Source organism: Mesocricetus auratus, unplaced genomic scaffold (assembly GCF_017639785.1).
Source record: "Mesocricetus auratus isolate SY011 unplaced genomic scaffold, BCM_Maur_2.0 Super-Scaffold_100007, whole genome shotgun sequence".
Taxonomy (NCBI): domain Eukaryota; kingdom Metazoa; phylum Chordata; class Mammalia; order Rodentia; family Cricetidae; genus Mesocricetus; species Mesocricetus auratus.
In genome coordinates, this window is record NW_024429191.1 from 61,177,033 (window position 1) to 61,205,011 (window position 27,979).

The 27,979-nt window shown below is 44.7% G+C and overlaps 1 protein-coding gene and 1 long non-coding RNA gene across 14 annotated transcripts in view; one reads left to right on the plus strand and one right to left on the minus strand.

Moving 5' to 3' along the window:
- Rffl (ring finger and FYVE like domain containing E3 ubiquitin protein ligase) overlaps positions 1-27,979 on the minus strand; it is a 66,496-nt gene that overhangs the window by 20,608 nt on the left and 17,909 nt on the right. For 3 of the 13 annotated variants that reach the window (XM_021231123.2, XM_005076952.4, XM_021231117.2), the window contains exon 1: positions 22,049-22,160. The exons of 2 other annotated variants lie outside the window; for them this stretch is intronic. In XM_021231123.2, the coding sequence (XP_021086782.1) occupies positions 22,049-22,145 (97 nt within the window). In that variant the 5' untranslated portion in view covers positions 22,146-22,160. Of the gene's footprint in view, positions 1-5,280; positions 5,582-8,093; positions 8,315-11,266; positions 11,287-17,367; positions 17,388-19,563; positions 19,586-22,048; positions 22,165-27,979 lie in introns of those variants that run through there. 8 more of the 13 variants (XM_040749297.1, XM_040749293.1, XM_040749292.1 and 5 more) reach the window with 7 other exon arrangements.
- LOC121141436 lies at positions 5,643-27,841 on the plus strand. Its single transcript, XR_005878351.1, has 4 exons — positions 5,643-5,716; positions 10,159-10,225; positions 10,521-10,615; positions 27,242-27,841. It is a non-coding gene; the product is annotated as an uncharacterized LOC121141436 (long non-coding RNA).

The window sequence follows — 27,979 nt, forward strand, 5'->3', positions numbered from 1 at the left end:
GGGAGACAGGAAGAGTGTTGCTTCAATTAAGTGAACAGTGCTGTTGAGGAACCCAGGGACTGAAACACAGTGAGGGATTTCAAAATGTCCAAGGGACTTTGTCTTAACAAAGGGTGGGTGTGCGCTCCTGGCAGTTTAGAGGGAAGCAGCTGACAGGTAACCACAGGAAAGAGAATGAAAACCCTGAAAGCTGCCTTTTCAGTAAACTTGATTGCGAGGGAGAGAGAACCCAGGGGCACTAGGGTAAGTGCAGGAACACAGACTGCAGAGGACCAGATGCCATCGGCGAGGGGAACCAGGGCTCGGAGGGCAAGGGGTTGTGATCAGCTAAGGAGCCAACGCCCAAAGAGAAGGAGGTAGCACTAACAACAGAAAAGTGAAAAAATAAAATGAAACGCGGGTGACAGATTTGGCTACTAAAATTTTTTCTGGGGATTCACTGAGATACAGTATTAGCCTGCACAAGGACATAGGCTTGCCCTCATCACGACAAAGAGGTAAGTATCTCTAAAAACAAATAAATGAAGAAGGTAAACACTCTATCACGGAAGGTAGACCTACATTGTAAGGTACAACCAGCACGTAAATGAAGGCTATGTGACTGTACTCTGTTATGGAACACTACTTTAACTATGGAAGATGCATTACATTTGTTTATGTTACATTTGTCTAATTATGTAAAGATGTGTTGCTGTTTTACCTTGTCTGCCAACCCAACTGGTCTAATAAAAAAGTTAAACAGCCAATAGCTAGGCAGAGGATCGGCAGGGGTAGGAAGAGAGAATTAAGTAGGAGAAGAAATCTAGGCTCAAGAGAATGGGAGAGAACAAGGGAGAAAAAGAAGGAGACACCTGGAGCCAGCCAGCTGCCAGACAGACAGACACACACTAAAGAATCAGGAAAAGTAGGACATACAAAATTAAAGGTAAAAAGCCCCAAGGCAAAACATGGATGAAGAGAAACAGGTTAAATTAAGTTATAAGAGTTAGTGGGGCCGGGCGTTGGTGGCGCACGCCTTTAATCCCAGCACTTGGGAGGCAGAGGCAGGTGGATCTCTGTGAGTTCGAGACCAGCCTGGTCTACAAGAGCTAGTTCCAGGACAGCCTCCAAAGCCACAGAGAAACCCTGTCTCGAAAAACCAAAAAAAAAAAAAAAAAAAAAAAGAGTTAGTGGGACAAGCAAAAGATAAGGCTGAGCATTCATAACTATATTAAGTCTCCGTGTCTTTATTTGGGAGCTGGTCGGTGACCCAAAAGAAAGCCTGCTACCGTACTCCACTGGCTTAATGAACACTCAGGAAGCAGCCACTATGCTGAGGCACAGGGATTGCACAAGCAAGGTCCTCATCCAGAAGAGCTTAGGGCCTAGAAGGACACCACAGCTACCCTCCGCCATTGTTATACAAGATCAGGCCACTTCTCAGCTAGGAGTCAGGGCAGCCTAGCTTCCTCCACACTGTCTCATTCTCTCCAATCTCAAGGGCATCTTCTAAACATCATGGAAAAACAGCCTATTCAAGTCTTGGCGGTTCTGAAAAGGAACAGATGGCCCTGTGAGAAGGCTTGACTCTTGCCACGTTGTGACCCCACAGGCCTGTGTTCATCTGGGAATGTACATTCAGGGAAGGTGAACTATGGAACAGAGGTAGCAAGCGACAACAGTTCCAAGTCGGCCTGGTCTACAGAGCAAGTTCCAGGACAGGCTCCAAAGCCACAGAGAAACCCTCTCACGAAGAAAAAAAAACCACCCAGTTAAAGTGCCCTCAAGTCTCAGAGAAGTACCTTCTGACACAGCAAATCATCAAATGGCTGAATCATCTCATTTATCCTGAGGTGGCACACCTATGGCCACTAATGTATTCCTGGAATGGTTGACCGCATCTATGCTCTAAGTGTATAAAGCAAAGTATCCGGTGTTATGGATCGTTTAATACAGAATGGGCTGAGTTTCATCTTGTATATTATTCTTAAAAAGCAATTAAAGTATACTTGCAAAGGCTTTGAATGGGAATGCAGTGGAAGGCCCATCAATATGGCTTAGTCAAGGTTCTCTGAAGTAACTGAGAATTATGTGTTTGAGAAGGACAAAATAGTCATTGGCTAAAAGAATGCTTCTGTTCTGCCAGATATCAACCTAGCATTATTAGCTCATGCAATTCTAATACGTTGGTATGAACAGAGCATTTTCAGGTAAGAAAACCAAGAGAAATAAGTTGCTCAAAGTCACAGAAAGTGGGTAGCAAAGCCAGGCTCTAAACACAGGACCTAGATTCAGAAGTCTACTTGCCCTGCAGCCTGTGGATTCTGACTCTATTACAAACTTTTTTTGGCAATGTATAGGCACGATCCAAGATTCCCCGGATTTTAAAAACTTTTCCTTGTCACAAGGTAAATACAAATTTCAGGCCAGTGTGTTGCCATCAAATACCCACTGGCACAACTAGAACAGAAGGCATTCTAACAAGTGTTGGAAGGCTGGAGAACAACTAGGATTCTAACACTGCTGGGAGAAGAGGCACCAAGTGTGCATCGGTAATAGCAATGTGTACATACATGTGAGAGTATGTACACATATACAAATACACATATTTATTTCCATGGCTTTGTAATTCTGCTTCCAGGTATAATACACTTGCCAAAAGAAATCCACTCACCAAAAGGAAGCACCTAAGAATACTCATGGAAGCACTTTAATAGCCTCAAGCTAGAAACGGTCCAAACGCCCATCAACAGCAAACTAGATAAATCTTATATAAACCTAATGCTGACTGAAAGAAACTGGCACCAATGTATACACAGTAAATGGTTACAATCAAAAGGAGAAAAGCCAGTCCAGTGTGAAAATTAGGATAGTATATCCTGGCATGATGGCATATCCCAAAGTTCCACCTACTTCGGAGATTGAGGCAGTTAAATCACTTGAGCCCATGAATTCAAGGCCAGCACAGACAAAATCAATCAATCAGAACAAAATCAGGTACAGTGGCAGTGGAAGGAGGCACAGGGACTTCTGCTAATCTTGTTTCTAAGTTTCTTATGTGTAGTGTATGTGCTTGCTTGCTTGTCTATAATGTGTACATGAGTGCAATGCCCACAGAGGCCAGAAGAGGGCATCAAATTCCTTCCAACAGGAATTACAGGCAGTTAGACCTGCCACACATAGGTGCTGGGAATGGAACCAATGGAACCTCAGTTTCCCCTAAGAGCAGCAAGAGTTCTTAATCACTGAACCATCTCTCCATCCTCAATGTTCCCTACATGATTCCATAGATATGGTTTGTAAGAATTAATTAAATTACACATATTATTTGTGTATTTCTCTTGTGAATCTTTTCTTTAAGGCAAGGTCACACTGTAGCCCTCCCTGGCTGACCTAGAACTCACTACAAATCAGGCTAGCCTTGATCTTGTAGTAATCGTCCTACCTCTACCCCTCCAGATGCTGGGATTAAAGCCATGTGCCACCATGCACATTCACAGTTTTATTCGGGATTTGTTGTGTTTGGTTTTTTGGTTTTTTTGGTTTTGAGACAGGGTTTCTCTGTATTGTTTTGGATGCTGTCCTGGAACTCACTCTGTAGACCAGGCTGGCCTCAAACTCACAGACTCACAGAGATCTGCCTGCCTCTGCCTCCCAAGTGCTGGAATTAAATGTATGCACCACTACACCCTATGTGGGATTTTTTTAAGCATCTAGTAAAATATATACAATTTGTAATAACAAAATGAAAGCATTTTGGATCCCACCCCTGTAAAGTTCATTTTCTCTACATCAAAATGCCTCTCAATATTTTGTTGCAGTTCCTTAATCTCTCAAGTATTCGGCAAGCTTCTCCAAACTCCTTGACCCGGTGGTTCCACATAATCTCTCCTAAATCACCAAAGCCAATCCCAAGCACCAGATCTTACTGACGCTTCTCTACCTTCGTCTCCTCCATCTCTCAGCATTCCTGCACATGGTGACCCTCCCCACTCCAGAGTTCCACCCCATCGAACCTTCTCTTACCTCCAGAACTCGCTGCTGGTTTTCAGAGGCCAGGCACATTCCAGCACATCTCAGAGGGCTTTCAACAACACTCTCAAACTGAAGATTCCCATCAGCACCTCCTCCATCCCAGCAGCAGTCTGCTGCTTATCCCTTACTTCCCTCTCCCTCCTTAGGTTCTTCAGGTTACCAGCATGGCTTCTGTCTGGACCACTCCCCAGGTCTCAAGTCTGACCCTGTCTCTGGAATCCTCCCCCACTTAAACACACTGCCCAGATGTCCCGTTTTCCTTCATAGGTTTTATAATATGTGACTCTGTAGACGCCCAATTATGGGATGAACAGACTGTGGTCAAACACTGCTCGTATTTTACCAGCATAGTTAATATGGCAAGTTTTCATACCTCCTTGGGACCAAAAAGCTCATTCTCTATTCACAGGGACAACATGACAGAGAAAGAAAAATCCTTCGTGAACGAGTTTTAGCTTGTGCATGTGTTGTCTGTACCTGGTACACAGGTGTGTGCACATCTGTGGGTGGATGCATAGGCACATGGGTACCAATGTGTGTAAAGGCCAGAGGCCAACATCGTATGCCAACCGTGATCACTGTCCACCTTATTTTTTGAGACAAGGTCTCTCACTGAATCCGGAGCTCATCAATCTGACTGACTGACTGACTGGCTGGCGAGTGGGCTCTAGAGCTCTGCCTGCATCTGCCTCTCCAGTGCTGGGATAACAGATGCACACATCTGCACCTGGCGTTTATGTGGATGATGAGGACATGAGCTTTGGTCCTCATGATGTGAAGTAAGCACTTGCCAACAAAGCTGTCTCCAGAAGTACGTAATTGTAGGAATGGAAAGTAACATCCATAAAGCACCTAGTCAATGGTGAAACGTTTGACAGACAGTACATTAGAAACATGATTCAGCACCGGGCATTGGTGGCGCACGCCTTTAATCCCAGCACTCGGGAGGCAGAGGCAGGCGGATCTCTGTGAGTTCGAGGCTGGGCTGGACTACCAAGGGAGTTCCAGGACAGCCTCCAAAGCCACAGAGAAACCCTGTCTTGAAAAAACAAAAAAAAACAAAACAAAAACAAACAAAAAAAAGAAACATGATTCAACTGTGTCACAATTCTAAAATGGCAATGACCTGTGTATTTCGGTGACTCCTTTTTTCTCTCTGGTCACCAAGGCACTGTATGGGGCAAACAGCTGGCTAGTTACCCTGCCCACATAATAAAGAATCCCTGCTTCTTTTTTTTTTTTAACCCCAGTTTCTTAAAAACTCACCCGAAATGTAAAATCATCTCTCAACTTGGAAAACGGATTGCTCTTAAAAAGAAGTTGATTAGGCAAGAACCCTGAGCTCCCTGAAGCTGTTAGAATCTCAAGGCTGCAAGTGGAACTCTCCAGCACACCTGCCTGGGGCATCTAACCCAGATGTGGGAAGATGCCGGTGACACAAAGAAGTGACTGCTGCAGTCTTAAGCAAGCAACCTGCTTCGTGAACCATATTACCAACTGGCCTCATGTGCGGGGTGTGCAGCAATGGAGCATGTTCTCTCTGATTCAGGGATTATTTCTCAGACATTTATTTCAGAATAAAGAACTCAGAACCCTAAGTCACAGAGGAAACAAGAATACGGTGAGAACTTAGAACCCACAGCTGAGTAAAAACCCCCACTGAAGTGGTGCATGGACCAGACATAAACAAAGACTTTACAAGGTGGGGACTCATTTCTAATTCCTTTAAATCCAAAGAGATATATCCCACCTTCCAAGGCAGTCCTTTCGGTGTGGGTAATGGCTAACACAGATTTCCTAGATGAGAATTTTACCTGAGGGGTAAAATTAGAGAAGACAAAACAGTTTTGGTGGGGAAGGGAGTTGTTCCCAAATATAATGTTTTAATTTGGTTTTAGCATCAGTCAGGCCATTCCTTAAATTCTGGCTATTATAGTGAGCAAGTATGACTGAATGTGGTCTCTGGGCTTCAGACTAACAGGAATAAACATCTGTATACTCACAGGACGGCCACACAGGTGGTGCTCTCCATGGAGAAAGTTTACTTGTGCTGAGTTTCCAACTTTCCATAAAGAGAAGAGGGCAATCAGGTGTGGCAGCCCAAGTCTATAATCCCAGCACTTGCAGGATAGGAGGTAGGCAGGGGATTAAAAGGAGTACAAGGACTGAATTACATGAGGACCCCCCCTTTCTCTCTCTTACACACAGACACACAGACACACAGACAGACACACCTTTCCACACGAACATACAAAAACTGCACCCTGCCCCATTCCACATGCACACACACCACAGCAGAGAGCAGTGCTAGGCATAAACATTACTGGGTAAGGGGTTAGTAAGGATTAAATGTCTGCCTCTCTCCACACTTCCAGAGCCTCCATGTATGCACACGCAGTGTCTTTAGGACAGTTAAGCTTGGCGGTTCCTTTCTACTACCAAGCTAGATACTTCATTATAAAGGATCAGAGCCAGGTGGTGATGGCAAACACCTTTAATCCCAACACTCAGGAAGCAGAGGCAGGAGGATCTCTGAGTTCAAGACCAGCCTGGTCTACAGAGCAAGTTCTAGGACAGGCTCCAAAGTTACAGAAAAACCCTTTCTCAAAAAACAAACCAAAAGCGGGGCGGTGGTGGTGCATGCCTTTAATCCCAGCACTCGGGAGGCAGAGGCAGGCGGATCTCTGTGCGTTCGAGGCCAGGCTGGACCGATAGCCTACGAAACAATACAGAGAAACCCTGTCTCGTAAAAACCAAAAAAAAAAAAAAAAAAAAAAAAAAAAACAACTTTGACAAAGGATCAAATCCTTTGGCAATGAGATATCTCCTGTGATGCTGTTTTGAGAGGCAAAAGGAAAACTGGAAGAATTATTCAGACTCAAGGTTCCTCAGTGATCCTGGAAAAATATCTTATTTTTTTAAGAACAAAGAAAGGCTAGGTGGTGGTAGCACAAGTCAGGGCTTCACAGAGAAACCCTGACTCAAAAACACACAAAAGAACAAAGTAAGAACATCCCAAAACACCTAATGTGTGCTGCTATGCCTGCTTCTAATGTTTCATTGAGAAATCAATCTTACATAAATCCAAGTTAAGATGAATGAAGAGAGTAGTTCACATAGCCACTGGGTGAGAGATGTGAGACCAAGTCATTTGACTAATTTAGCATCCTACAGAAAGAGATGCTGCCTCTACTGTCCATTTGCCTACAGTCACCTTTAGTGGTAACCCTTGAGTTACTCAAGGGTTTCACTTCGAGACAAGACAGTGGGAAGTACCTGAAGTGGCTTGCAGGAAAGAAGTATATCATTATAACTTCTCACTCCTCTAAGACACCAAGAAAGGAAGGGGGAGAGGGAGGGAAGGGGTGGAAGGGGGAGAGGGAGGGAAGGGGTGGAAGGGGGAGAGGGAGGGAGGGGTGGAAGGGAGAAAGGGAGGGAGGGAAAAAGAAAGGAATTGGAAGGAAGGAAGCAAGCGAGTGAGCAGCCCACCCAAAAAGTCGACCTTTCAACACTGGAGCACTTTTTGTCAGAATAGAAAACCACTCCTGAGGATGCAGACTTTTAGCTTAGACATCTAGGAAATCATTTGCTTTCTTTTCCTATTCTTTATAGTTTGGCATACTTTTAAAGATAAGCCTTTAATACCCAAGATGCCTCTCAGTTTCTCTTCCCACACACCTTTGTCCGAGCTGATAAGGCAGGCTAGCTGCTTGTTCTGCAGTGCCAGGGTTAGAACAGTCTAGGCAAATGCTCTACTTCTGAGCTACACTCCCATCTCAAGAAGTTTCTGATTTGCCTCAAAACTGCAATTAATGCTCTACTACCTACCTATTAATGAGGGCTTTCATCAGATCTACTGAGGAACACTAGAAATAACCCCTAGCACGCAGGGCCTCACTGTCCTGTTCCTAGCTTGAACTGCCCTATTTCTCTTTGCCAAATTTATTTTGGTATTAAGCATCATCCTCCAAGTGTCCTCAGCCTGGACCACTGTCCCTCCCTCCCACATCACTTCCCTCACAGAGACCCTGTCTGTGTTCTCTCAACATCTTAAGCAGCTCCCTGTAGCTCTAACTCACTCATCAGAGAATCTGTCAGCACCACTCTCTGCCAACATCACTGGAGATCCAAGAGGGACAGAGGAAGGGCAGCATCTTGAGATGATTACATCCCAGAGGATGACTGGTCCAGCAGCACGGTGTTAAACAGGAAGTCACAATGGGTCTTCTCACAGCTTTATTCTCAGTCTTGCTGCTGTATGGCACATATATCATCAAATCATTCCCTCTCACCAATAATAGAACCTTTATTAAAAAAGAAAAAGTAGTCAGAATTTTATGTTCCATAATCATGATTCTAAAATGACCAGCAAACTGAGGGGCCTATGCCCAGGTGGCAGCAGCAGTGCCTCTGGGGAAGACCGGAGCCACTAAAACTCTTCCAAGTTGAATGTCCACTAAGCTCACATGGCTGAGAACAGAAAAGCAGTAGCGGAGTGCCCTGAAAGTAACGGAACAATGTTAGTGCTGGAGGATGTCCAGAAACAGGAAACCAGAAAGGGGAGCTGGAGGAAAGCAGGGCCATCACTCCCATTCCTTCCCTGCACAAAAAGGCTCAAAGGTCTCTAAACTCTTTGCAATAGAGCTATGATGGGAATGATAAAGGATGCAAAGAAACACAAAAACAAAATACACTTAAGTTGAATAACAACAAAGACACCCTAGAAATCAGAGCACACCTCTAGTCAGCAGACCCAGGTCTGGGTGGAGCTTCACCTGCTCCACCCCACACAAGCTGGAAGAAGCAACAGTAAAGACATAGCAATAGGACACCAGAGGGCCCCGGAACATAAAGGGTTAAAAGGACACACAACTCTTGAGGACAGCAGGGAGACCATCCTTCCCACCAGCAGCAAAGAGCTCTCTTCCTGAAGTGGGAACCACTGTAAACAACTGAAAAACATACATAATAATCACAAGTTATAAATGTTCTTGGGAACTCCCTGGTTTCAACTAGTCTATGACAAATATCTGCAGAGGGATCTCAGCATCTGCTCCGAAGTTCAAGGAAAAGTAATTCCTACCGATGGAGCAGTGCCAAAATATCACCCCCGGGGTCGGACCAATTAAATGGCTGCTTCTTAGTGTGGCGTTTAGGAGAGATGGCAGATTGAACACTGCGGAGTAAACCCGCAGATTCATTTCAGCCCAAGCACACTGCCCCAAAGGGGGAGTCAATCAGAAAAGAAGCAGTTTGGAGTGGAGTCTTCTAACGAGGCTGAACACAGAATAAACGGACCCACAGTTTAATTACTGCAGGATCCATCTTCCATCAAAACTGATGACACAGCTTATGAGGCCTGGAGAGACTCCGCTCCCTCTAATCCTCCTGTGCAGGAAACAGGACTCATCAGATAACCTTTCTGCCTCAAGAAGCTGCTTTCACAAAACACTATCTACTAATCTAGATCGAAGACCACAGGTGAGCCAGGGTTAAAATAAAGAAGCCAGGGGTCAGTAGAGAGAGCTCCTGGTGCAAGGGGGGTGGGAGAGTGGGAGCAATGTACTAATTCTGATTAGGATCAAACGATGCGATTTGCTTTTCTTCCAAAGTGCCCTGCACAAAATGTGGTCAAATGTAATAAATTTCCTCCAAACAATAGAATCAGTGAAAGGGTTAAAATATGCGTGTTTTAAGGATTTATCTGTGCACTCAGGGGAAGGTGGCTATAAAGATGGGTTTTTTTAAAACTTTGATTACATTAAAATATAATTATTACCTCATTTGGGGTTGGCATGCACCACAGCACATGTCCAACCAGAAGTTAACTTCAGGTATCAGTTGTCTCCTACCACATGGATCCTGGGGACCAAATTCAAGTCACCAGGCTTGGCAGCAAGCACCTCTACCCACTAAGGCTGCTAGCTGGCCCTCCACTTTGTTTTGAAGGCAGCCTCTCTTGTTATTTCTACAGTTCTGCTGCACTGGTGCTGCATAAGCCAGATGACCCTCCTGTCACCTCTCATCACACTGGAGGAATGCTGGGGCTGGGGTGACAGGCTTTTAAATGTAGGTTTCAGGGACCTGAGCCAGCTCGCTGGTCTAAACTAACTGCTCTCAAGGTTTTCTACTTTTGTTTCCCAGCTGGAATCTATACTGCCCAGGCTTGACTCAAACATCATGGACTCAAGCCACCCTGCCAGCTCAAAAGGTACATGCCAGTATACCCGACTTCTCAAGGTTTTTAGAAGACAAAGACCCCTTTCCTCTGCTTTTCTACCTCATTTAGACATGCCGAAACCTTTACTCCACTTCAGTCTAGTTCTCGGCAAGAGGCCCAATGATCTGCAGCCTTTCCCATTGGCTCTAAATGAGTGTGGAACCCCTTGGAGAATTTTCTGGAGCCACTTACAAGTGGCCTGTCCTTCCTTGCAGGCCAGACTGAGACATTCCTTTCCTTTTCTACCCCTCTGCAGTAAGTGTTCATTTGTCTTCCTCTCTTGCAGTCCAGCCAACCCACAATCCTGCCAGATTAGAACAACCATCCTCAGCTCCACTCCAACCTAGAGCTGCAGTGGCACCATACTGTTCCTGGACACAGGTCAGTGACAAGGGGGAAGCCAGACCAAGCACCTTCTTCCTTAGGGTTAGGGTTAGGGTTAGCTCGCTCTAATGTTTGGTTCTCGGTCTGAAAATTATGCTGATTTTCTGCAGCATTTTCTGCTCCTACTGGATGTGACATGCCCAGCATCCATCTCAAGAAGCAGAAGAAAATGGAGAGGTCTGGTTGTAGCCTGCCAGCACCACAAAAAAAAAAAAACAAACAAACAATAGAAACTACCTTTGTAAAGTGGGCGTTGGTGGTGCACGCCTTTAATCCCAGCACTTGGGAGGCAGAGGCAGGCGGATCTCTGTGAGTTCGAAGCCAGCCTGGTCTATAAAGCGAGTTTCAGGACAGCTTCCAAAACAATACAGAGAAACCCTGTCTTGAAAAACCAAAAAAAAAAAAAAAAAAAACAAAATTTCAACACCTGTGCTTAATCTGGCCCTCAGACATTACTTTGCTTCTACCCCCAACAAATATCAAAATGGCTCCTATTCAACATTCCCAATATCAAGACCCCAGTGCTGATTTTAGCCAAGTGAAGTACTCACTACCTTAACTTCAAGGCCACCAATCCAGCCTCAAGGCCACCAATCCAGCCTCACTCCCATCCCCCCAGCCCCTCACCCCCCCCATTTTTCTTCTTACCCATTTGCTTCTTGAGTTACAAAGCAGGAGGACACAGACTCCCTTGCAATGTGGCTGGATAAGGGATACAGGAAAAAACTGTAATTAATTAAGGCCTTTCCCTTGTGAGCATGCTCAGTTCAATGTAATGAACCAAGTTGACTCTCAGCACCTGAAAGAATGACCCACAAAGGCTCAGTGACCTTGGCTGGTTCTTAAGCATCCTCAAACAATCCTCTGTGAAACAAAAAGAAATGTAGGTTTCAGAGTGTGTTAAAGGAACCTGATCCAAGAGGTGCCTGCCTTAGTAGCCAACAATCCCAGTGACTTAGGACAGTAAAAATGTATTACTTAGTCAAATGATAATTTTAAAAAAAGACCTTTACCTGCTCCTAATTATATCCTGAGATGCAGAATGGACCAGATTTGAAATAACTCAAGCAGTTTTAATAATCCACAAAGATTCCAAGGTGACTCCCCGCAGGTGGCTATCCCATAGCCAATCTGTACCTTAATCAAGGCAATAAAGCAGATTTCACAGTAGGAAGCAATGAAAAAAGGGGGTAGAGTTTAGAAAATAGGGGCAGTTGAAACTATTTACCAGCTGAGTGACCCCAAGGCAAATTACTTTTTTAATGACTTCTCCAGAGACTTGCCAAAGGGGGAAACAATTGAGCAGCTACTATTAGATCCTGCCTCCAGTATGCAAGGAAACTTACAATTCAAAGAAACAAAAAACTTTCACAAAGCTACCTTTGTCAGAACACACTTGAGAAAGAAAGTGCTAGGGATCCTAGAGTCCACAAAATGAACCCGTTACTCAAAAGTCTGGTGGATTATGTCCTAAATTTTCCTATTGTTATTTAAAAAAGAAAAAAGAGCTAGCACAGACTGAATCCCACACCTACCAAAAGTAGCAGATGAGCAGCTGTCAATCCAGTGCTATTTCATCTTATGAACCATATGAATGCAATATGGTGTAAACCAGGGAAAACACCATGCCTGAGACTCCAAAGACAGACAAACCTGGGCCCCAGAAGAAATACTGCTATGCTGAGAGGCCAGAGCTGTGTTGTGGTTGAATATGAGATGTCCCTATAGGCTCCTGTATTTGAACACTTGGTCCCCAGGTGATGCTCTGTTTTGGAAGGCTGTGAAACTTGAAGGAGATGGAGCCTCACAAGGAGAGGTCAGCACTATGCATATGCCTTGAACTTTTATAACCCACTGTCTACTCTTTGCTTTCCTATTACTGCAGATGCAATGTGACCAGGCACGTTCCTGGTACCATACATTTCCTGCCAAGGCAGACTGTATCTCCACAAACTATAAGCCAGAAAATAAGCAAACAAACAACAAACAAAAAACCAACCACCCTTTCCGCCCCTAAGCTCCTGCTAGTCAGGTTGGGGTCACACTTTGAGAGAAGTAACACATGTGTGCAGTAAATGGCTATTAGCTCCTTTTCACACAAGAAGCAGACTTCTTCAGGCAGGCCTCAATCAAGTCTAGGCCTCCAAGATACTCCTCCCTCAGCCTCCAGGATGCTGGAGTAATTACAGGTGCGCCACGCCTGGTTAAAGTTTTGACGTTTTACCCACAGCCAGTTCCTAGCTGCACTCAAGCTGCAGTGGTGACAAGCACGCTCTGCTCGAACCGGACTTCCTGTTTGGGGTTGTCTGATTGCTTTGCATCTCGCAGCTCTGCAGCTCTACGTCAGACTTTTGACAAACAGGTTAACCTTTCGTGGCTTCTGACAGCTGGCTCACTGGACAGTAAAATCCATTACGATTTAAAGTCAAAGATTTGCCTAGCAAGCACTCCTAAGTCACAAACCTCTAAGACATTTTCTGGATTTCCCATGCTTCATACTGACGTCTGGCCTGCCACAAGCAATAAAAATACCACAAATGGTGCTGAGATAAAGAAATGAAATCGAAAACAAAACTTGGAATATGAAGGCTGAAAAAGGGGTCAAAGACGTTGGAAACGTTCTCATAATTAAACCTTTGGTCCCCTTTTAAATGCAGAAGAAACGGATTTCTGTCAGCTGGTCCCCACAGAGCAGACCCTCCACCCCCGAACTGAGTGTCTGAGACAGTTCAAAGGGTCCTGTGGTACACACTGCCCTGAACCCAGCCTGCCAAGCCCTTTGCAGCTACTGCTGAGCCTCAGCCATCAGAGAGGCCTGGACCTCTCACAGCAGGGCAGGTCTATGACCTAACTCCATTGCCTTCCAAGAGCTGGAGGTTCCCCACCACACTCAGGGTTAGGAATAAACACTGGGCACAACAGCCCGGCTTTTATGGGCAAGTCATTTAGTCTCTGCCTGTCTCCTCATCTGGAAAATAGGAGGGTGGGACTCCACTAATTTCTAATGCTTCTTCCAGCTGTTGAAAAAAACTCAGAGATTTAAAATTAGCAGTTGGTGGAAGTGCCTGTGGCTTCCTGGATGGTTTCTTTGGTTTCAAAAAGATGTCTCTAACATACCACATCCCATAGTGGGAATATCATATGCCTCAATCTAGCATCCAAAGAATTCCCCCTCTCTTCCCTTTCAAATGTGGGATAGAAAATTTCCCACTTGAAAGCAAGCTACTGATAAACCTTAAGTTCTTCATATATGGTCTTTTTATTATGAGTTTAATGTAATCGCACTTTGTTTCCACACTAGTCACAGGACTTGTGGAGGAAGAGAAGCACAAGAGGGTGGGGGAGATGGGACCAGCAGCGGGAGGCACACCCACACAGTGACTGTTAATGGGGGAAAAATCAAACAAAATCTGGGTGAGAAGAGGGAGTGGTGAAGGTAAGTGTGTGAGTCAGTGCACAAGCAGATCACAACAAGCTTCTCCGAAAGACAGGAAAGGGGACAAACGTCGGTCAGAAGCTCGGCTTGTTCACGTGACAGACAGTCAGACTAGACTGCCTACTGTGTGCAAGAACAGAACTGGACACCAGGGGAAATGCAAAAGTCAGCACACAGATCCACTCACAGCACACAGTGAGATAAAAACAGCAGGAAATGTACTATGACATAAAGGTGACACCAAAGAGACTCTTTTGTTAGAAGACTCAGGGGAAGATGTGAAACTCCCAGTGACACATCAGACAAAAGAAGCTTCATAGAAAGGATGACACTCTGAAGTCATAAGCAGGGCAGAAACAAAGGCGCCTGAGAAAGAAATCAAGGATGCATAAGTACAAGTACCTGGATTTGATCTGAGACACAGGCAGGCAGGAAGACAAGGCAGTCTTAATAATAATCCTAGCAATCCTAGAGCCATGACTAAATTGGACAGCTGGACAGGGCCAGAGTGAGGCTTCAGAGATCAGCCTTAGAATCTGAATTTAAATGTCATGGAAGAGGATGCTGACAAGCTAGGGGCCTGAAGAAACTCAAAACTCTGGCCCATAACATCTGCGTGCATAGTATATAAAATGTCTCAGATGGTGATATGGTATTAACATGTTAAACAAGGAATGTGCTGCTCTTGGGCCAATCAGCTCAAAGCAGTAAGCAGCAGAACCATGGCTAAGATCAAGGAAGCAAGGAGGAGGAGCTGCTAAGACAGCTGGACTATCTGAAGGTGGAACTGTCCCAGCTTCCTGCTAAGGTGACAGGCAGTGCTGCCTAAGCTCTCCAAGATACAAGTCAGCCCTAAAATCCATCATGAGTGTCCTGGCTGTCATCATTAACCAGATTCAAAAGGAAAACTTCAGGAAATTCTACAAGGGTGAGGTACAAGCCTTTGGGCCTGGTATCCAAGGAGGCTAGCGCCATGTGCCACCAGCTCACCAAGTACCAGAGGAAGGAAAGGCCGTACCTGCTGTACAAGTGTGAGGTCAAGACCTGAGGTGGTCACAGCAATAAGGCACAAAACTGTCTGGAAAAACAAATGAACAGGGTTGGAGAGATGGCTCAGCAGTTAAAACCACTGACTGCTCTTCCAGAGGACCAGGGTTCAGTTCCCAGCACCCACTGTAACTCCAAGATTCGACATGCATGCAGGTAAAACGCCAATGCATATAAAATAAAAATAAGTTACAAAACAAAGGATGTGACTACATCAAATATTGGTCAAGAGGGAAACTTGGAAAGATCTAAGAAAAATGTTCTCAGTGTGTACACTTTATACCTCCTGTTCCCAAGATGGAGAGCAAACACTTCTTTGCTAATCCCTTACTTCTGTGCCACTGTGACAGTCTGGATTTGGAATCACTTGGGGACCACAGCTCTGTGTGTATCTTCCAAAGTATTTTAGAGGGCAGCACAACCTCATGATCTGGGGTCTAGATAAAGAGGGGGCAGGCAAGGAGAATGTCAAAATCCCCTGCTGGCTGCTCCCTGGTCTTCACAGACATTTTAGGTGCCTACAACATACTCCAGCCACCATGTGCCCTGCCATGCCATCCCCACCATGATAGACTGAGAAAAGGAATTAATAGTCACACTCTAGAGTAGTCACAGTGAACATTTATTTAAAAGAAAATAGATAAACCTCCACTACTTATTCCTTTCCTGCTTCAAACCTTCATGGTTTCCCATCATGCTTCTGAATAAAGCACAGACTCCCTTCCCTGTGTGGCCCACCAAGACCCCACGTGACAGTGGTTCTGCTGCCTTCCCACCTTATACCTCTCCCCTCATTCACCTCACTCTAATCTTCTGTCACTCCATTTACTGCTCCCTTTCCTGGCTGGAATATTCTCACTGTATGGGCTGAAAGAATACACCCATGGTGTTCTTTCTGGCATCAGTCTCACCCTCAGTTTCAGACTGCATTTCCAAAAGCCTGCTGGATAGCCACTGCTCAAACATGGCATGCTAAGTATAGTAAAAATCAAACCTTTCAACTCTTCCAAACCAGTTCCTCCACTTTGAAAGCAATCCGATCCACACTGGAGACTTGAGAACAATTAATTTCTCATTCACTTGCTCCACCTGTCCAAAAACCTAGTCACCTTTGAAACTGAATTCAAGTATCACTTCAGTCCTGAATGCATTCAATCCACCACCTATCCATTCAACAAACACTGAGAGCCTCCTACAAGGGAAAGTACTGTGTTAGGTAGAGGAAAAGGAAAACAGTCAAGTCATCTCACAGATATCTAGAGACTAAAACATACTTGACGTGCTTGGCACTAGGAGAAAGAAGCTCTGACAAGGAGCTGTCTGAATGAGACATAACTTACAGGAGGAAGCATGGATGGAGGACTACACCAGACACAGCTTTGGCCAAGTGCAGAAGCAGCAGGTCAGGTATGGCTGTCTTAAGGCACCTACCACTCGATACCTTATATATTATACCTTATATATTAAACTTTCTGGACCTGTCCCCCACCCCCATTCTTGTGTTGCTGGTAGTTACCTAAGAGGACACAGTGTCTCTTACAAACTAACACCCCCAGGAGACACTGAGTCATGTGTCTGGTACCTAGGAGTCCAAGCTTGTAAATTCCCCCAGGTGACTCATATACACTGCCAAATTTGTAAATCATATGCCTATCTATCCATTCCATGACTGTACATTGATTATTTCTCTCATGAAAAATCCCTAGGTTAATATGGTAAATTGCCTCAAAATTACTGACAATAATCCCAACCAGAGCACATTCCCTTTTTGCAGGATGACTTCAACATTCTACCCTCTAAGGAGTGAAGTCCATGAACTAGCCTGTTAACTTCTTCCTTCAATTTAAGGCCTTTTTTTTTTTTTTTTTTTTTTTGGTTTTTTGAGACAGGCTTTCTCTGTATTGTTTTAGAGGCTGTCCTGTAACTTGTTCTGTAGACCAGGCTGGCCTCAAACTCAAAGAGACCCACCTGTCTCTGCCTCCCTAGTGCTGGGATTAAAGTCGTGTGCCACCAAAGCCCAGCAAGGCCATTTATCCTTAAATCTCTGAAGGTCATTAAGAACAATTAATAACTAACTTGTTCTGTTTAAATTGTTAAGTCTTTTACGCCACAGTTGTCCGAATCTGCAACTGCAGCTCTGCCCATATCAACAGCTTTCACAGCTCGGAGGGGAACTTAGCTAAATCTCTGTCCCTCTAAAGAACTCAGATTCAAAGACTGAGGCGGAAGCCTGTTCCTGAGAGAGGCAGAAGAGCAAGCAGCTCACCTCCCATCCTTCTCGAGTTCTTCCAGAAGTCCTCAAACTCTCCTCCACCCTCCTTAAAACACTCCTCCATTGGCTCCTCCCTACCACTGCCTGTCAGCTAATTGCTGAGGCAACCTAACCACAGGTGATTTTTATTTAATCAAACACATCTTTGCATCATTAAACAAATGTTCCAGAGCGTAAACAAAAGTTAACACACCTTAAAATAATATTCTACAACATAACTCCCCCTGGAAACCTAGAAACTAGCCTTTTTTTGGTTTTTTTTCAAGACAGGGTTTCTCTGTATTGCTTTGGAGATTGTCCTGGAACTCACTCTGTAGACCAGGCCTGCCTCTGCCTCCCGAGTGCTGGGATTAAAGGCATATGCCACCAATGCCGGGCCAAAACTATACTTCTAATTGAACTGGTATCACTTAGCTTTTGCTTCTCTAGGCTAACAACATTTTAAGTAACTGAACCTAGTTTTCAACCTTTTATTCATCTCTTAAGTATGATGGAACCAAAATTGAATGTCATCTGTACCGAACAGACATTATTTCCTGGCCCCAATGGGTTTTCCTATAATTTCACAGTCTAAGTATGAGAGCACCCCAAAGGTTGTGACACACTCCGAAAATGTAATCACCCACTAGGATGTCTAAGACTTTGCCACACAGGTCACTCCACTCCATGCTTTCTCTCTTCATCTGGGCTTACAGTACAAAAGGAAGCCTCAACAAACCTGGAGACACCACAGGAAGCCTGATCTGCAGTAGTTGAGTGGAAAAGGGCACTCCCATGCTAGCACGTGTGAGGCACCGGACCTAATCCCCGGGGCATGGGCACAAGAACTCATACTCACAGCCCAAGAAGTTGGAGTGTGGAAGTCATAAGCTATAACAGGGGTCTTTCCATAGGTCAGAAAGCCCGATCTCTTGTTATGCCTCCTTCTACCTTGGCCATAAAGTGGCCTTGTATAGAAATGATCCTTAGCCCCTGCCTTCTGAGCAAAGGCACCATTTATGCAGAACTGGACAGGGTTTATTTAATTATAAAGAGATCAGCTAGTTGCTTAATGCTATAAAAGAACACCTCCTCCTGAGTTTCATGTGAATACAGAACTAGCTTTATAACCACCAGTTGGGGGAGGAGGGGTATTGCATACATCAGATAAAATGAAATACAGAAACAGTTTTGTAATGCACTATAAAAGTGTTGGGCAATGGCCTGGAGAAATGGCTCAGTGGTGAAGATGGCTCTGCTTCTCTTACAGTGGACTTGGGTTTGGTTCCCAGCTCCCATATCAGGCAGCCCAAAACTTCCTCCAGTTCCAGGTTCTGATGCCTTCTTCTGAGCCCTGAGGGCACCAGGCATGCATGTAGTACACATAAAAACATGCAGGCAGTAACATACATACAAAATAAAAACACTAGGCAACATGGTGCACCAAGATTTCAGCAAGCCCTTTAATCTTCAAATAAACTCAGAGAGATCTTCTAGACTACAGTGAAATAAACAAGCAGTCATGAGCCTAAGTTCATCCAACAGGAACCTAAGCATCCATCTACTGAGAGAGCATATGGATCATCTAACAGTTAAAAGAATAAAGACATTTAGAACAGTGGTTTGACCCCAGGGATCCATTTCAGCCACTCTACCTGATGTACCAGTCTCCAGACGAAGGACCAAATTCAGACAAGGAACAAGATAACTACAGAATGAGAGAACAAAAGAGGGAGGGAAAGGGGAGAGGACGGGAGGAGCAAAGACAGAGTTGTGGAAATCCAAATAAGGAAGAATTATCAAACTCAAGTCAGGGACTTCACAGAAGAACAAATCTTCTGGGGTTGAGACTTTGCCAGTCAGGGGGAAGGGGATGGCTATTAGGTAAATGATCAATCCCTAACACATTGGTTCTCAACCTTCCTAATGCTACAACCCTTTAATACAGTTCTCACATTGTGGTGACACCCATCCATGAAATTATTTTCATTGCAACTTTATATCTGCAATTTTGGTACCGTTAAGAATCATAATGTAGCTGGGCAGTGGCGGTACACTGTGCCTTTAGTCCCAGCACTCAGGAGGCAGAGACAGGGGATCTCTGTGAGTTCAAGACCAGCCTAGTTCCAGCTAGCTCCAGGACAGCCTCCAAAACCACAGAGAAACCGTGTCTTGAAAAACAAACAAATAAAAAAATTATAATGTAAATACCTCTGTTTTCCAGTGGTCTTAGGCAACTCCTGTGAGAGGGACACTGGACCCCAGGGGTCTTGACCCACTGGCCTAAAGGGATATGTCATGGCCAGGGAATGAGAAGGTGAGCAATTCAGTGAGGGTAGCTAAGAGAGATAGAGACAGGCTAGTGTCAGTACCCACAGCACACTGTCAAATCTAGAGAGCTTTACAAATCACAGTAAGCAGCAATGATTCTTTTTTGTTTTTGTCTTTTTTTTCCAAGCCCAGGCTATCCTGGAACTCACTCTGTAGATCAGGCTGGCCTTGAACTAACAAAGATCCGACTGCCTCTGCTCCCGAGTGCTGGGACTACTGTCCAGCAGCAGCAATGATTCTAAGACCCAGGAACAGAAAGATGAGATTTGGTTTTTAAGAAGAAAATGTTGGCAACAACACAGAGATTCGAGAACAGAGCTTTACATCAAATGGCAGAAGTCCAGAAGAGAAGTTCTGAACAGAACCTGCACCAGATACCTGCAGACAAAGCCAGTCAGTCTAGTATGTGAACTCTTGGGAAAGGATAGTCTCTGTATTTGAAGAAGGTGGGCCCTGTCTATAAGTATTCACAAACAAAACTCTAAGCTAATTAGATGCTTAAAGAAAACAAAACACAGTAATACAAATGTCTAAGGGCTGAAGAGACAGTCAGCAGTAGAGCACTTCTACAGGACCATGGTTCAATTCCAAGCACCCACACCACTCATGATCACCTGTAACTGCAGTTCCAGGGAATCGGATGCCCTCTTCTGGCCTCTGTAGGCACCAGACATGCACATGATATACATGCATACATGCAAGCAAAACACCTTACACATAAAATAAAATTAAGGAGAAAAATTTTTTGTTATCCCCCAACTTCCCTAGGGTTCACTATGTTCCAGACTGTCCTGGAACTCACCCTAGAGCAGGCTGGCCTTGAACTCACAGAGATTCACCTGCCTCTGCCTCCCAAGTACTAGGGTTAAAGGCATGTGCTAGTATGCTTGGCTATGGTAAACTTTTTAAACGTCCACTCATCTGTAATTTAAAGTAATGACTGAGGATGAAGAAAAGCCACATGAACAGGATTCCAAGACAGTCAGCAGGACTTAGCAGCCACAAGTCTACCACATGTAAAGGATGTGGACATAAAAATGAATGAAAAAGAAGATTTAGTGGGTATAATTAACAGTTCAAGCATACAGCAATATACATAGATAGCACATAAGACAGCAGGTGAGAATGATGCCTTCAGTCGTGTACGTGTTGAGTTTAAAGGGTTTTTGACAGCCAGGGCCTTGGCTGTGTCTCACATACACAAAGGACAGTTCATCAAGGTTTGTCCAGTTGCCAATAAGGCTCAGGTCTGAGAAATACTGCTAGGCTAGCAAGACAGAATGAAGGTAGCTGAGTTTACTAGAACATTTGAGGATCTTAGAGGGAAAGGACTATGGCAAAGCCTTGAACACCTCAACACTTACAAGTTAGTGAAAAGAGAATGTGAAAAAAATAATAGAGGACCCTGGGAAAGGAAAAATGAAGACTGCTGGAGAAGGAAGGGCTCAACAGTGTACCTGCCAGGCAGAGATGGAAGACAGAGATTGAAGGGGGGGCGCTCACGCAAGGCGCGAGGGGCATCACTAAGTAGGGGCTCCCTGCTGAACCTCAGGGAAGTATGAGCAGGCTGCTAGGTGTGGAATGACAGAAACCGCATGCAGGCCAGAGATGAGAAGGTTCAGTGTAGGTTTCTCCACATTCTGCCATCACTGAAAACCAAGTGCCATAGACACACAGAACAAGAATGAGATTCTCTCGTCCCCATTCTACAGCTGGAACAAACAGCACACTCTCTGATGGGGCCTCTTCCAGTCTTGAAAAGTAAGCGGCGGCTCTGAGGAAGTGACTAAATCAGCTGGCCAGGTGTTTCAGAGAAGGTCCACGTGTACAAAGCCTGGGAGGAAGGAGGTTGTCTAGAGATGACAGTGTCACTCCAGCTAAACAGATAAAAAGCTTAGAGGCCAAAAACAGGAAAGAGATGGGCAAGGATCAGAACAAAACCAGGAATGAGAGGATGTTCTTCATAAGCCCTCAGACCAAGGACGGTGGACAGGAAGCCACTGCTTACCAGTTCAGTAGCCAGTGACCAGGAAGGAAAGCAAATGTGCCTGTCTTAATTTCATGACTTAGCTTGATCAAACTGCTTCTCGTAGGACACAAGTGCAGAAAAAAAGGAAACAAAATATGAGTAAAACTGCATACCTTTTAGACAATCTTTGGCCTGCTCAGGGCTAAAACACCCTATTCCCCAAAGACAGGAAATGTGTCCCCTTTAGAACCACTTCAAAGAAGGAAGAGACTCCCAAACTGAGAAGCCTTGTTTCGAGTCTGCAGGCTAAGGATTTTCCAGTTTTTACTCCCAGCTTAGTCTGGCTTTAGGAAACCAAACAAAACAAACAAACAAACAAAAAACATCTGGGGTTACCTGAGTTAGCCTGTCTCAAAACACTGCCACAGCCGACAGCAGGTTGCCCCAAGTAGCTGCGACTGAGATCGCTGGAGCCATGTTCTGATGAGATCATCTCAGGGGCCAACAGCAGCTGCTTTCAGGCAGTGAATGGTGCCGCCTGGGGACGGATCTTTGGTAAGCAAGGTTGCAACGGAGCTTAGGCTTCACCCAGGACAATGCTGACTCATGCCAGCAAAACTTGTATTTCCCAAACAACCCATCCTGCGCCAGCAGCAATCAACTGCAGCCTAACAACGAGGCACCCCATTGACTATCTTCAATCAAGGGCGGATCTACCTGGGGGGCAGGTAAAGCTCATTTCCCCCACTGCTGGAGCCCATACCTGGAAAGCTCTGGTGGCCAGTTTCTGAAATTTCATCTCAGAATAGCCTGAGGCTCCCCACAGCCAGCTGCCCAGGTAGCAGGCTCAAAGCTCTGAAGATTTTCCCAGGAGGGTGATATGAAAGTTGCCTTGCCATTATAAATGTAACACTTGGGTCAGTGAACTGAGAGAACTAGTGGAGTCACTTCGGGCTGGTGGAATCCTGCTGGTGAATTTTTATCAGTTCTAACCAGGCTCGCTTTTCCTGTTGACCTCTCCATTTCCTTAGACTGCTCTCATTAAAACAGAAGTAGAAGGATTCTTCTCTCCCGGTTGCCACACTCTGTGCTAAACATAAATCATCTACTATCTTTGGGTGCCTAAGGAACATAGGAGGCTGCCTTAATATCTGCCATTAGAAAGCCAAGTCCCTAAATGTGTATCAATTCTTTCTTATTAGCCTGTTTATTTAAAAATCAATTTGTGAATGACAGCTCATCAAGAGCTAGTCATTATTATTGAATTAGCCCTGACCCGCTAGAATTGGCATTGGTGTTATACAAAGAAAACAAAGATCAAGTCCTTGTGGTCTAAGTGCTTTAATATTATATGTGCGGGTGTTTGCCTGCATGTATGGCTATAAGACACCATCAGAGCCTGTAGGACTGGAGTTACAGATGGCTGTGAGCTGCCATGTAGGTGCTAGAAACTGAACACTATGGAAAAGGAGCCAGGGCTCTTAACCACTGAGCCATCTCTCCAGTTTCTGGATGTTTTATTTGGCAAGAGAGAAACTGATGAGATCCTTCTGTTCTCTGGTGAAGACATATGAGCCTCCATCTTTCAAGGTAGCTTTCAGATGGGAGGAACTCTGAATGGAGCTGCCAAAACAGTCTGCCAGTCAGTAAATGCTACGTTAATTAAAATGTACAGGCAAGCTGGGCAGTGATAGAGAACACCTTTAATCCCAGCATTTAGGAGGCAGAGGGCAGGAGGATCTCTGTGAGTTCTTGGCCAGCCTGGTCTACAAAGCAAGTTCCAGGACAGCTAGGAATGTTACACAAAGCAACACTGTCTCAAAATAAATAAATAGATGTGTACAGGAAAACCTGGAGGTGATGGTGCACTTAATCCCAGCACTTTTAAGGCAGAAGCAGGCAGTCTACAACGTGAGTTCCAGGATAGTCAAGGCTACACACATAGTGAGACCCTGTCTCAAAACAAAACAAAAACACAACAACAAAAACCAAAAAGCAGAAAGTACATGAAGACAGAATTTTAAAACTATGCTACTTCATTCCCTTCCACAAACAAATAGCTTCAGCCCACTCACCCAAGTCTTCCTAACTACACAGTCCCGAGGACAGCCACTGTGAAGGAAGGTAGTATAAACGCCCCGTGGCTTTTCTCCCTGTCTGTGTTTCCTACTCAGAAAGTGGCAGTATTTAAAGACAAGTTTCCCTGCAATGTGTGTTAATTAGTCCTTTTCAAAGAATACGGCATCTCTGGAACAGGTGACAGCCATTATCTCATGAACCACACTTCAAAAAATCCGTCTGTAGCTGATGATAAGCCCCACAGTCTAATATAAAACAACTCTTGAGGTCCACATACAGCTTTGGAAAACTGTGGTTACAAAGGTTACTGGCTCCTTCTACACTGGTCAGCTTTTTTTTTTTTTTTTTGGTTTTTTTTTTTTTTTTTTTTTTCCGAGACAGGGTTTCTCTGTGGCTTTGGAGGCTGTCCTGGAACTCCCTTGGTAGTCCAGCCCGGCCTTGAACTCACAGAGATCCGCCTGCCTCTGCCTCCCGAGTGCTGGGATTAAAGGCGTGTGCCACCAACGCCCGGCACACTGGTCAGCTTTTAGGGTGAGAAAAATGTAGGCAGTGCAGTGAGCTAGGGAGTCATGTGACCCACCAAGAACTACTCAGGCAGGACCAGAAACAACTGAACTCCTCAATCAGCTAAAATACCCTTTGGGTACACAGGGCTATCATCTCCCTCTCTGAGAATCTGATAGCCACACTCTATCCTGGTACCGCCTTTTAGTATCATTAAAGATACTAAATTTGAACTAATTGCTTCGGGTACTGGAGGTATTGTGATATTATATAAAAAAATTATGAGACTATGTAGAAACAAGGAAAACAACATTGGTTCTGCCATTAAGTTCTTTCACTCTTTAAGCAAACTACCACCCAAAACTATTAATAGGGTTGTTGTTCTTTAAATGGGTAGTTGCAAAGTATATATGTACATATAAAAAAAAATAAATGGGCTAGGTGTGGTGGCTAATGTCTGTAATCCCAGTTTTTGGGAGGCTGAGACAGGACATGATTTTGAGGCCAGCCTGAGGCAGCAGTGTGTATCTGAATTCTCAGCACTCAAAGGCAGGAGTGAGGATGCAGGAAGCAGAGACAGGACAATCAGCTGTAGGCCAGCTAGTATGGAACAGCACAAACAACAGATACTGCCTCAAAACAAGGCAAGAGAGAGCCAGGCGTTGGTGGTGCAAGCCTTTAATCCCAGCACTCGGGAGGCAGAGGCAGGCGGATCTCTGTGAGTTCGAGGCCAGCCTGGTCTACAGAGCGAGTTCCAGGACAGCCTCCAAACAATACAGAGAAACCCTGTCTCGAAAAACCAAAAAAAATATATATATAATGTAAAAAATGTATATAAAAAATATATACATAATGCCCATGGAGGTCAGAAGAGATATAGCTAGCTACAGGTGATGTGGGTGCTGTGACTCAAACTCAGATCTTCTACAAAAACAACAGTGCTCTTTTGAGGGATGAGGAATGGGCTTCCAAACAGGGTTTCTCTGTATAGCCCTGGCTATCATAGAACTCATTATGTAGACCAGACTGGCCTCAACCTCAAAGAAATCTGCCTGCCCCTACCTCCCGAGTGCTGGGATTAAAGGTGTACAATACCACCACTTGGTATAACAGTGCTCTTAACCACTGAGCCATCTCTCCACCTGCCCCCCTTTATAAATAATCAAGAGTACCTACTACTATTTAAGAAAAATACTGTGAGTGCCACACAAACATCCATCATCTAATGAATCACAGAAATTAAGCAGGAGAAATGAAGTAAGCTTCAGGACCCTCAAGAATCAACTCTAGTGTGGCTTAAGAACCAAGAAGAGTGCTTAGGGGAAATGATCATTCCCATCCAGTCCCTCCGCTGCTCTGAATGAACTCAAGTGGAGGGATGCCCCAGAATCTGAATTTTAAATAAGCTTCTCCCTCTCTAGGAGGTTCAGACATAACCAGCCTTGGACAGTGCCCAGAGGTGACTGGTATTTACCTGAAGCATGCAGAGTAAAACGAAGTGTTTCTTCAAAGACTATTGAGTTGAACAGCAGTCACGCAAGTCTCCAAAAGACAATTATTCTAACTACTCTTAACTTGCAGTCTGGTTACCCTGCTGCTCTCACACCTGAGACCTCATGGACTTTTCATTGCTGGGGAAATTCAAGTTCACTTGACTCCACAGAACAGTCAAATGAAACAAAAGAGAATACCTCCCCATGGGGACAGGTTGAAAGTTGAGGCTTTTGACTTCCTGATGAGGCAGTTTTCCCAGAAATCCAAACCATGGGATGCTATGGAGCTCATATGTCTTGAGAGTGCCCAAATGTCAACTTATCGCCACAGTATCAGCCAGTGCAGCTCACTGTAACATTTGGAAGCACAAACCTGCTGTATAAAATGGCCTCTCCTGGGAGAGGGAAGCTGTCGCCATAGTAGAGATCATTCCATCTTGGGGCCAGAAGGACCAGGCAGTCCTTTAATCTTTAACGAGCCACGTTCGTGTTCAGATATAGGAACTGGCACAGCTGAGGCTCAAGCTGCTTTTCAGTTCAACAGCACTTTCCGGCCAATGACCTCAAGCAGCATGAGGGTGTGCCATCCCAGCCTGTTCCCCCCGGTACAGCTACTAGAATCTGCCCCATAATGTAATTGTGTACACTTTATTATCCACTATGGTCTAATACTTCATAGCTCAGGAAAGGTATCCGATATCAAGAGGCAAGCAAGCACCTACCTTGGCCACAGTAAAATACCGAATTCCTGTATGTTGGTAATTGAAAATGTAGCAAGCATACAGCAACAGAAGTCGGGGCTGCTGTCAGGACACAGACTGAGGTCCTGATGATGGGACTGGGAGAAAGGCCGTCCATGATGTGATCAAATTGCTGTCTTAGGAAGCTCATTTCAGAATCTAGCAATGGAAATCTTGGAGCCATGTGTGGATGTAATTTTCTACACAGCGCTATTTTTTAGCTCTCTTCCTGAGCTGCTCATACAGAAAAGGGGCAGGGAAGAAGCCCCTGTCATCAAACTCCATCACCCAAACAACAGAATGGCTGCATAATGAAGTGACTATTAGGCTCTTGTCCCATTACTTGTCTTACCCCAGTAACCTTCCTCTCAGAGCAAAGTAACTCAATGCTGGAGGCCATCTGAATTCGTAATACCTTACTATATACCTTTAGATGCTCTCTCTCTCTCTCTCTCTCTCTCTCTCTCTCTCTCTCTCTCTCTCTCTCTCTCTCTCTGTCTGTCTGTCTGTCTCTTTCTCACACACACAGGCACACATGCATAAATTCACAATGTCTGCCCCCCTGCCTGTCGCAAATACATACACTGTGTCTCATTAAGTCAAACTTCTAAACTTTCACCCTGGTTTCCCATAAAAACCCAAAGAACTGATACTTTGTTCACCTCTCCAAGTCTAGGGAGCCTATGTCACCCTTCATCTTTAAGGGTGATGCCTAGCCAAGTAGATACAGTTACCTGCTCCCCTACAGCTAACTATCAAACTGGTTTCTGCAGGCTATGGAAATAAAAAGACACAAAGGCACAGCTTGAATGTCTCATCCAAGTAATCAAAGTACCGGAAGAAGGAGAGAAGACAGAAGGAATGATTGCAAAACAAAGACTGAGCTGTACATTTTGGGAGCATTAAGAAAGCACTCCTTCTGACTAAGCTGAGAAGACAAACACCCAAAGGACTGCACATTCTCTGAAGATGACAGTACTCACAGTCCCCACCTGAGGTTCAACAAGAAAGCTTAGCACAAATGAGACTTGCATTATTTATAATAAAGAGAAAATATAGCCTAACATCCAGATTCTATTGATTAATGAGCAAAAAGCTACAGCCTAATTCCAACCAGGCCCATGTAACAAGGAATAAAACTTATTTTCTTTGGGTCCTTAAAGGTAGGGGAAGGAGAGATGGGGAGAAGCTGATAAATGGGTGCTGAACTACAGTTAGGAATAAGAGGCATGGTGACTGGACATAATGATGACATAATATACTACGTATTTCCAAAAGCTAGAGAGTTTGATCCTGCTTTCCATAAAAAAATGATAAATGTTAGCCGGGCGTTGGTGGCGCACGCCTTTAATCCCAGCACTCGGGAGGCAGAGGCAGGCGGATCTCTGTGAATTCGAGGCCAGCCTGGTCTACAGAGTGAGTTCCAGGACAGCCTCCAAAGCTACAGAGAAACCCTGTCTCGAAAAACCAAAAAAAAAAAAAAAAAAAAAAAAAAAAAAAAAGATAAATGT